The sequence below is a fragment of the Scophthalmus maximus genome, chromosome 9, assembly GCF_022379125.1.
Source record: "Scophthalmus maximus strain ysfricsl-2021 chromosome 9, ASM2237912v1, whole genome shotgun sequence".
Taxonomy (NCBI): Eukaryota; Metazoa; Chordata; class Actinopteri; order Pleuronectiformes; family Scophthalmidae; genus Scophthalmus; species Scophthalmus maximus.
Window position 1 is genome coordinate 11544586 of NC_061523.1, and position 10583 is coordinate 11555168.

The following is a 10583-nucleotide window of genomic DNA, read 5'->3' on the forward strand; positions in this document are numbered from 1 at the left end:
TTTGTTCTCTTTACAGTCACACGTGGCAGAAGAAATCTTGTTTAGAGACGAGGCAATATATCACAAAGCTACATTTAAGCTAATGTACATGCTGTACGTAACCAAGCTATATCAGCAGACAGATGGCGAGTGCAGCATGTGCATTTTGTTGTTGTCTTTTTCTTGAAGTTTCCCCTACAAATTGTGTCGGACGGCTTGACCTTTTAAAAAGAAAAAATGACTGGTAACCATCTGAGACTTGAGGTAAGTTTTTAGCTGCAATCTATTTTCTTCTGGTCTCTCATACACAGTTTACCATAAACCCTCCAAGTCACACAGTTAAACAAAAGATTGACCAGGTGTGAAGGAAGGAAATATTCAATATTTATCAGTCACATGGACCTTTACTTTATGCCGTACATTCTGACGATGTTTAAGACTACAAAACATGATTAAATCAAACTGTAGTCAGAAGCACAAGGTATACAAAAAGGTAACACACAAACACACAGGACTGATGTATCTGGGGATATTGTGGTTTAATGGTGCATTTTCCCAAACTAAAATGCTGAAGACCAATAATGCACAGTAAGCCTGGACCTTCGTGGCCCCTGGTGTTCTGGGCAAAGTGTGCTCATGCTCATGTTGCTGGTGTGAAAGAAACAAGCAAAACGTCATTTACATTTCTGAGGTGTTGTTAAAGGGTGTAACAACATCTTTCATGTGCCTCAGAGGAAGAAAAAACAACAACCTATGATTAGAAAAGCATAGACTGTATAAATAACAGCGCCTGAGGTGAACAGCTGCATCCTCCAGGTGTCGCTGTTTCCTACAGTCATGACATCAACACCACAGAGAAAGAAAGGACGTGACGTAGTGGTGGTTAGTGTAAAATGGCGACGGTAGTGCTTTAGTCCAGACCGTCGAAACACAAGCGACGAGCTCGAAACCAGAAAGCTGTGGGGAATATTTTCAGTTTTACAAAGGAAATATCATCCTTTGGTACTGTGATATTTGTTGCTAATCTTACTAAGGTAATCAAACGGTTCATTTGTCCACTTCATAAGAGATATAACACCTAGCCAAGTTAGCTTAACGCTAACGGTTAGCTTCTGATTAAACTTACAACGTAAGTTGAGGACTAAATGCACACTGTGGGAGACAGGTTACACTGCGACAGGTTCATGCTTAGGTTAGAATGAGTGCAGTTTATATCGTGTTTAGTATCGTGGGTCTAATGGTTAAGCACGTTACTGTCACCTTAAGGGAAGTAGCTTACGGATACTTCGATGCCCTGGACATCGAAGTGGACGGACGACGTTTCTGCTGATCTTTACACGACTGTGTTCATTGTTTAACAAGGTGTATCCGCGGCGGCAGGTTCAGTCATGACGGAGCAGCCCGGCGTCAGCACGGAGAGCATCGTGGGCAGCTCGGAGGGCATCGTGGGCCTGGATGAGCCCAAGAAGATGACCCGGGAGGACTGGAGGAAGAAGAAGGAGCTGGAGGAGCAGAGGAAGCTGGGAAACGCGCCAGCTGAGGTGGACGAGGAGGGGAAGTAAGTGTGTCTCTGGACGGAAATTAGGTCCTATTAAGTATCAGAAGACATCCTACACATTACTTTGCAACGTGCTGCACATCAGGATTTACAAAGGGAATCACGGGCAGATGTGCCACTGCTTAAAGGCTTACTTTTTACTCCCATGGACACTACATACTACACCAAGAGGAAACTCTATGGCATCTTCCATTAGACCCCCGATACTGCTAAACGTTTGATGCTGGATACATCCATATCCGCATGCAGGTTGTAAATACAACTGTGAAGTAGCTGAATTCCATAAAACCAAACAAACATGGGGGACTCATTAAAGTTCATTCTTCAAGGTTAACAATGGTATTCTTTGCATCTCTACCATCCTATTCTAATTACCCGTATGTGGTGTAAGTCCCACCTACTTCAAACTGATCACTCGTGTCGGTTTCTTATATTTTCTTAGAGTCAACAAAACGTCCCCAGTGCCACAGGCAAAATTAAAACATTTTGGCGGGGACAAAGTACCACTGCTCGTGATGACTTGACAGATCATTGTGTGCAACATTAATGCTGTGCCCCCTAAATGTCATACAATATTTACTATGACACTACCGTTCTGTCATGTGGACCGACTGTTCTGCTTCTTTTCCTCTCCAGGGACATAAACCCTCACATCCCACAGTATATTTCATCAGTGCCATGGTATATCGACCCATCTAAAAGGCCCACACTAAAGCATCAGAGACCACAGCCTGAAATCCAGGAGCAATTCTCAACCATCGGAGAGTGGTATAAGAGAGGAGTGCAGGAGGTGAGAATGAATCATTGAGGTGCTTTTGAAATGCAATAAGTTAGATTCCTGTTCATCAGACTCAGCTAAAATGGAATAATTGATTGAGTGGATGCTGATTCAGGAAGACGGAAACCGTGGATGTCTTAAGCAGAAGTATTTATTATAAGAGCTAAATACTGAGGAGACTTCCGGTTCGCTACACAGATCAACATGTTCACAGTGTTCGGCGTCCCAAGATAGTCTGCCAATCCCCGGTCTCTGTAGTGTATTTAGTTTAGATTAATGTCATCATCTCCCCGTGACTACACACAGAGAGAGAGAGAGATTTTGATTTTGAAAACACAATGTTTATTAAGATTTACCAGAGAACATCATGGTCCTCTACAAATGAGATGAAAAAAACACACAACAACAAAATAACAGAAAAACAGAATAAAATAGGTCATAAACACGAGTGAAAGATGAGCTCTCCCTCCTTCACTGAACACACAGCCGTGGGGAAACACCACTGGTTTAAAAACTCTTGTATGTCGTTCATCAGAGAGTGGAACCTGAAGTCCACTCTCACTCTGGCTCTCACCAGAGACACGTACATGCGTGTCAGCTCGTGTCCGGAGACGAGAGAGAGAGAGACTTCCGCTGCTCAATGATTGTTTTGTCTTGCCATAGATGAGAGGACCTTGCTTGGTGCCTGAGAAGAATCGTCTTAACAGTTTCTCAGGGAGGATAGACGAAAATTCCTCAACAGCTTTCATGTGGCTGTGAAAAATAAAACTTTTATAGTTAATAGCTTAATTTTGTTTCTCAATACAGAAGACTGTGACTACAAAATTTCGTAAGGGAGCTTGTGAAAACTGTGGTGCCGTGACACACCAGAAGAAGGAATGCTTTGAGGTAAAAAAAATAATAATGCTTTATATGTTTTTATCTTCCTATCTTCTAGCAGAGATTAACTTTCACTCATATTTATTCAGATCATCAATAGAATGTAATATCTTTAGACTTCAATAATAACCTTAGACCCTCACTTTTGTCTCATCAGCGACCCAGAAAAGTTGGGGCGAAGCACACGGGCAGAGCCATAGCGCCAGATGAACACTCTCAGGTCCAGCTTGACTTGGACTATGATGGGAAGCGGGATCGCTGGAATGGTTATGACCCAGAGGAACACCAGCGCATCGTGGAAGAGTACGCCAAAGTGGACCTGGTGAGTAGTCAATGGCAGTTTCTGTGTGGTTGAATTCTGGAGCATCTGTTTGTTTGTTTGATTTTCTGAGAAGGCATTTGATCTTTGCCATCTTCCAAGCATATTCTCGCTTTGCATCGTACAAATCAGAGCCAATTTCGAACAAGCTACACAAGGCAACTTATACATGGAATATATCCATTGGTATATGGATCAATCAGATGAATTTCTGGCAACCTCAAATCCCTTGTTCTTACAAAGCAAAACAAAACTAAGCTTAACTGAGAGCAAACTGAAGTCAGAACTGATCCTCAGTTGCAGGCAATGTGTGATGGCATGATCAGGTAAAAAAACGTTGCATTTTAGTGGTGTTATCTATTTGTCATCTGTTACATGAAACATACTTAGTTTTTGTCTCCGTCTCTCAGGCCAAAAGGACTCTGAAAGCACATAAACTTCAGGATGAGTTGGCCTCTGGAAAATTGGACCAATCTGTAAGTCATGTCAAGATTGTAATTGTAATGGACTGTATTATTGTCTAGTTAAAGAGATAAAATGCTGCTCCTTGTCTAGAAAACAAAAATTACATTCTTTAAATCCTTTTTTTCTGCAGGAATGGGAGCATGACAGCGAGGACGAGGATGAAGATAAATATGCAGATGACATCGATATGCCCGGTCAGAACTTTGACTCCAAGAGACGAATCACTGTCAGGAATCTGCGTATCAGAGAAGACACGGCTAAAGTAAGAGACGCGTGACTCCTCTGGCCTGTTTTACTTAAATGTTTTTTTACCACTGTTAAAGCTGGTGATTTAAATGAACTTCATGGGAATGTTATGTCCACCAATAATCTGAACTCACACCCGTCTCTCACAGTACCTGAGGAATCTGGATCCAAACTCTGCCTACTATGATCCAAAGACTCGAGCTATGAGAGAGAACCCATACCTCACTGGCATGAACCCTGACGAGTGAGTTGCTGCTGCTGTGGTTCCTGATTACTCACTTCTCATTGGTTTAAATTCTCAATTCTCATTGGTTTACATTCTAAACATGTTTGAACTGTTTTGTCTAACAGAGTGGTGTATGCTGGGGACAACTTTGCTCGCTATACTGGGGACACAATCACCATGGCTCAAACGCAATGTAAGTCCCTGAGATATTGTGCAGGTCTCTTCAGCCCATCTCCACTCTCTGCTATTACAAAAATAAGTATATTATTTTAATTTTGCTAAATAAGTGAACATCAGGAGAATGTAAGGCTGATAACTGTATTATTGAGAAGACTGCAGACACCAGTGGTTAGTAGTTTTACACTGTTGATGTTGAGTTTTAGCTACCTGAAGTCACCTTGCCTAAGCTACCCGACCTGGATGAAATAGCAAATTTCACTATCTAATTTCACTATCCATATTATTTGTATTGTATGACAGTAAGGATTGTACAGGATTGCTTCAGATTTGCCAAATATTAAAAATTCTTTGCTATCATTCACTGGATTAGAACTGCGAAACTAGGTCGGCTCACAGACGTGAAAGCATCATGTACCCTGTAATGATTGTTAACGCTCCCCGTTGTGACAGTGTTTGCCTGGGAGGCCTACGAGAGAGGCTCAGAGGTGCATCTGCAGGCCGACCCCACCAAGCTGGAGCTGCTCCACCGCTCCTTCAAGGTCAAGAAAGAGGACTTTAAAGAAGAACAGCGAGAGAGCATCTTGGAGAAGGTTAGTATCTGACCTCTTCTGTTTTAAAACTTCGGGCTGGTCACTAAAGGCCCATGCTCACTGTCGGATAACAATATCACATGTTCATTGAATGTTCTTTGACAAGGGTCTAACAAGAAATCTTGAATTTTTTATGTACCACAATGTATAATGTAAATTAATTTTGAGGCATGTCAGACAGTGTTGATACATTAATGTAACAACATTGTGGAAGCAGAGACGGCTCCTCATCTCACATCACCTATCTGAATATTTTCTTATGTTTTGAAAATTCACTTTTTATGTCTGTCTGCATTTCATTTAAAATGTCCCTTACCATAGACATATATGGTATGTGTGTGATTTAATCACCGTTCCACTGGGGGTCGTAGCAGCAGTAACAAGAGAATATGCGTCTAATTTCTGAGAGAATTCTGGCAGTGGCTCTCTTTGTTGAGGATAGCTGTAAATATCAGCGAGTGTATCTCACTGTGGGATCTAGGACCATTGTTTTAGACTAACAACCAAAGATTTCCATACATGTACACAAGTACAAAATGGCATATAGATTCCTGTAAGTGTTGATTCTGGCTAATGACTTCGCTGTGTTTGTGCGTGACAAACAGTATGGAGGCGAAAAGCACTTGGATGCTCCACCACGGGAGCTGCTGTTGGCCCAGACAGAAGACTATGTGGAGTACTCTCGGCACGGCGCCGTACTGAAAGGTCTACAGAAGGCTGTCGCCCGCTCCAAGTATGAGGAGGACGTGCTTAACAACAACCACACTGTGAGAGCGACAAAAGACTATGTGCCCTTGCTAATTCTGCCACATGCATTATGCAATCTAAATCTATCTTTTTCATTTCAGTGCATCTGGGGATCTTACTGGGTGGACGGCTGCTGGGGATACAAATGTTGTCACTCCATGGTCAAACAGAGTTACTGCACAGGAGAGACTGGTATTACAGTCGTGAGTACATGCTTTGATATTTCAAAGTATCTGTTTCATACATACAGCATATCTATATCATTATATAATATATGTAATATAGTTTTGTAACTTAGAAGCTGGTTTTCTTTTAAATGATCCACAGAACACCACAGACTGTGTTCCATTTGAAGAAGGACTTACTGAGCCACAGCAGGAAGAAGAAGAGCCCAAGTCTCTGCTGGAGGTAAGTGATGCTAAAGAGATTCAATTTGAACAAGTTACTCATAATAATCAGATAGTTGCCACTGGCAAACATAGATCTCATCGTGTGATCATAATTTCCATGTTTTCACTCACCAGATGCATCGTGACAAGATGAAGGACAAGAAGAAGAAGAAGAAGAGCAAAAAGAACAAGAAGCGTGGCTCTGACGGCAGCGATTCGGAGGACGAAGAGAAAAAGAAGGAGAAGCTGAAGAAGGTAAATAAAATGGAGCCCTCGTTCATCTGTCTGTGTCTTTGGTTTTGACTCATTTTTGTAACTGACCTCAAACCTGTTTCTTTCTGCCAGGCCCTTGATGCAGAGGACAAATGGGTGAAGCACGTAGATGCAATAATGCAGTTGGATGAGAGGAAGAGGCCGTACAGCAGCCTGCAGGAAGTGAAAGCGCCCACTGAGGAAGAGATGGAGGCCTTCCGCATGAAGCGCGCCCGGGAAGATGATCCCATGGCGATCTTCCTGGGACAGTAACCTACTCTTTTTCCCTGCTGACTCCCCGAAACTCTCCCCATGGACTCTACCAGAGCAGTTGCTCGGTGAAAAAAAAATATGCGTCTGGCTCAAAAAACGTAATGTTTGTCTTTTAAACTAGTCCTTTTGCAAATGCTATGTGTAAAGGGTTTTGTTATTTCATTTTTGTTTTTGAAGCCACAGGTTGACATACCATTTTAGTTCATTCTTAGCCAGCTCCACATAAAAAGAAATGTGGCAATGAATCTGTTCATACTTTTAAATGCTTTTCAGTCAAAAACAAAGTGGCGCTGCTGAAGTCTTTACAGTCATATCAGCAACTACTTATACTGCAACTAATGCATTTTTTGTAAATAAAATATTTTTGTCTAAAAAAGATTTTGTTTTACTGGGCCAATGTCAACTTATTAAACATCACTTTAAATGTGCTAGTGTTAGCTGAAGGCCTGATATTCAACAAAGTTCATTGGCTTTAAATATTAAAACATGTTTTGCCACCTTTAATATATTTCCTAATTTTCTGTGATAGTTTAAGTTAAATATTCAGTATGTGCTAGACATTTATGAACTGATGGTAAGATATTTGTGTTTTCTTGGCAGAACTGTCTCATGGAAACCTGCAACACTAGAACCACTTATGTAATTTCTGTTCACATGGTGAATACAGTACTCTGCTAGACTCTGAGCACTGCCTCACCCAACAGCTGGGACATTTTTATTGGTCTCTCCGCTCTTGGCTCTGCATCACTATGATAAAACGAACACACATTTTATACACTGCTGAAGACCACCACCGTGCTGTGCTATTCATTTTCCACTTAAAGACACTTATGAGAATATCACTATTTGAAATACATAAAAGCTAATTATAATTATTACATAGAACAAAAGCTGTAGGTTTGTTCTATACTCGACATTTTGTCTGCTATGTAACATTCTAATTTTCCCATAGTGAACAAATGATGTGTCACAGCTGCAGCTGTGCAATTCTGTTGCACTGACATGAACATGATGACATCATGGTGAAAGTATTTTTTGGCAGTCTACTCGCTTAGACAGGGGCGGATGTTGTGGACCATGATTCACCGGGCTACACATTTCTCTGCAGCGCTTTTTACTTGGAGAGCGTTATCTCACCCGACTCTTGGAAAAATGTAGGATCTTTTGTGTTCGCACATACCGAAAAAAGGACTTGGAAAGTCCTGAAAAAATACCCATGGGTCATAATTTCTCAACTGGTGAGTTGCGTATCTGTTTTAAAGATGTCAAGTACACTCCCTGTTCTAAACCCTGCTGCGTTCTTTGCTTTTACTTAACCCATGTGTGGTTTAAATATCATGTTTCTTTTAACACAAGAACGACATGTTGGTGCAATTGATTAGGGCTGAAGATAGTATGCATGTAAAGTGCCATGACATTTGCAAGCATCTGATTGTAACTGGCACACAAAACCCACATCAAATGCATTGTCGTGAACCATGACTTTCCCCGTTCGTCCTGTTACTCCACAGTGACCAACATGCTCCAGATGTGCGTGTTGTTCTGTTTGCTGACAGTTGTCGTCCCCCAGTCAACAAATTCCTCATCGAAGAAAGGTCGCAACATCACCATCCACTCCTCCCAGCTGGTTTGCAGTCTGCCAGGCCCAGCTGGGCCTGCGGGGAATCCAGGAGTCCCTGGATCACCGGGGGCCATGGGACCCATGGGGCCTCCGGGAAAGGACGGCCAGGACGGAAAGGATGGGGAAAAAGGAGAAAGGGGAGATAAAGGTGCTTATGTACTTAATCTTTTTCTATCATAAATGTTTGAATCAGGTCTTACTTGTTCTTTAATCTGTTGATTTGCTTCTCTCACAGTCAAACATGACGTCTAGTCCAGCTCCAACATTCACAGTGTCAGATCTGGTTTCCTTATATCTAAGAGTCCCCGTGTCCAAAACTAACAGACACAGTCTGCACTCTGCTGAACAATTGTTCTGTTTTGGGGGAAATAAATAAAATGATGATTGATTGATTGTGCATTTTTTAACTGATATACATTCAGGACCACTTTAATGATAGGAAGCAACATATTGTTGAGCTGTAAACTTTAATAGTCGCCATCATTTTGCCACCATTGTCAGGTGATCCGGGAAGGACCGGGAACCCAGGGAAGCCAGGTGTAAAAGGCCGTGAGGGATTTATCGGCAAGGCGGGACCACGGGGCCTGAAGGGACCGCGTGGAAGTGCAGGGTTTGCTGGAAAACGGGGACCAAAGGGAGAGCTGGGCGACATGGGCGAGGAGGGGGCCCCTGGAGGCTGCAACTGTGGCAGTGCAGCCCGCTCAGCCTTCTCTGTGGCAATGACAAAGAGCTACCCCAAAGAGCGAATACCCATCCGCTTCAGCCGGATCCTGCTGAATGAGGGGGATCACTACAACACCAGCAGTGGAAAGTTTGATTGTGCTATACCCGGAGTCTACTACTTCAGCTATGATATCACTCTTGCAAGTAAGCACCTGGCCATCGGCCTGGTGCACAATGGACAGTACAAGATCAAGACATTTGATGCCAACACAGGAAACCATGACGTGGCTTCTGGCTCCACTGTTCTCCACCTGCAGCAGGGAGACCAGGTCTGGCTGCAGATCTTCTACTCTGAACAGAACGGACTCTTCTTTGACCCTTTCTGGACAGACAGCACATTCACTGGCTTCCTCATCTACGCTGATCAGGAATTTCTACATGAGGCTGATAGGAAAGCAAACGCTAAGGAAGACAGTTAATGTCATCCTAAGATATCTTTGTTGAGATTTTGTTGAGATTTAATGAATGACTTTACTTCATGTTTGAATAGAGTGCTCCCCAGCTGAGGGCTACTGTGAAGTCCAGTTGTTGAGCATGTTCTGACACCAGGGGGCAGACAAGGACAGAAGAACCACAACTATGTTCAGGAAACCACTTAGTAATTCTTTGTCACTCATTATGTCACAATTCTGACTTAGAAGAAATTACTGCACGAAAAATCTAAATTATTCCTTTGCTTCTTTAAATTTGATGTAGTCATGATTCTATTCACAACACCTTTTGAAGAAACAGTGATTTGTGTGTTTACCCCATGGTCTTTGTATTACTACAGTATTGCCACATGTTACCGTTGGATGATTTGGAAAGGGTTTCCAGGACAACCAGAAATTTGGTTTAATTTCACCATTTTTCCAGAGGCCTGGACGGGACTGATGGAGAGAGAGTGATGTTACAAAAACATTCTCATACTTAAAATCTTTAACTTGGAATAGGCAGATCCAAACTTCAACTTGGATGTGATTAATTTCCTTAGTCAGCTCAAATACTGTGGTTTTGTGTTTAATAATTGACAGTGAACGTGATAAGAAAATGGAAAAATATGTTTTTTCAATATTTGTAGCAGTTGGACACTTTTTCATTTAAGTTTTTTTATTCTGCTCATTGTTGTTTGATAGTCTTTGTTTACCCTCAGTTCAAAGCCTGTTTAGTAAATAATCAATCAGTCAATCACATGTTTTCAACAGAGACATGTTGGCTATAACAAGAAATGAAGAAAAAAAATAGATATAATAATATGATATTAAAATATTATTCCCACAAAAGTTTTTAATAACTCATTTTGTAAGCTGTTATTCAAATTTACAGTATTCAATGTCTGAAATGAAACAATAGTACAATTGGGGATTTTAAAAGGAATC

The 10583-nt window shown here is 41.7% G+C and overlaps 2 protein-coding genes across 3 annotated transcripts; both read left to right on the forward strand.

Moving 5' to 3' along the window:
• The first annotated feature begins 850 nt into the window (after positions 1-850).
• Positions 851-7385, forward strand: slu7 (SLU7 homolog, splicing factor). Of its 2 annotated transcripts, none has more exons than XM_035650308.2 (15): positions 851-1013; positions 1342-1537; positions 2174-2327; positions 3123-3203; positions 3352-3516; positions 3924-3989; positions 4109-4240; positions 4374-4468; positions 4576-4643; positions 5081-5220; positions 5826-5987; positions 6069-6170; positions 6295-6375; positions 6492-6611; positions 6702-7385. In XM_035650308.2, exons 2-15 carry the CDS (start codon positions 1368-1370, stop codon positions 6879-6881), a joined length of 1716 nt encoding a protein of 571 aa, XP_035506201.2. In that variant the 5' UTR covers positions 851-1013; positions 1342-1367; the 3' UTR covers positions 6882-7385. The 2 variants fall into 2 exon arrangements, with proteins under 2 accessions (XP_035506201.2, XP_035506200.2); XM_035650307.2 differs by having other exon boundaries at positions 1360-1537.
• Positions 7386-7529: 144 nt separating this feature from the next.
• Positions 7530-10499, forward strand: c1qtnf2 (C1q and TNF related 2). Its single transcript, XM_035650309.2, has 3 exons — positions 7530-8119; positions 8393-8650; positions 9004-10499. Exons 1-3 carry the CDS (start codon positions 8098-8100, stop codon positions 9642-9644), a joined length of 921 nt encoding a protein of 306 aa, XP_035506202.2. The 5' UTR covers positions 7530-8097; the 3' UTR covers positions 9645-10499.
• The last annotated feature ends 84 nt before the right edge of the window (positions 10500-10583 follow it).

Coding starts and splice junctions, on each gene's coding strand:
- slu7 (XM_035650308.2), top strand. CDS start 1,368: ATGACGGAGCAGCCCGGCGTCAGCACGGAGAGCATCGTGGGCAGCTCG. Junction 3,517..3,923: donor AGTACGCCAAAGTGGACCTG/GTGAGTAGTCAA, acceptor TCCGTCTCTCAG/GCCAAAAGGACTCTGAAAGC. Junction 5,221..5,825: donor GAGAGAGCATCTTGGAGAAG/GTTAGTATCTGA, acceptor CGTGACAAACAG/TATGGAGGCGAAAAGCACTT.
- c1qtnf2 (XM_035650309.2), top strand. CDS start 8,098: ATGGGTCATAATTTCTCAACTG. Junction 8,120..8,392: donor GGGTCATAATTTCTCAACTG/GTGAGTTGCGTA, acceptor GTTACTCCACAG/TGACCAACATGCTCCAGATG. Junction 8,651..9,003: donor AGGAGAAAGGGGAGATAAAG/GTGCTTATGTAC, acceptor CACCATTGTCAG/GTGATCCGGGAAGGACCGGG.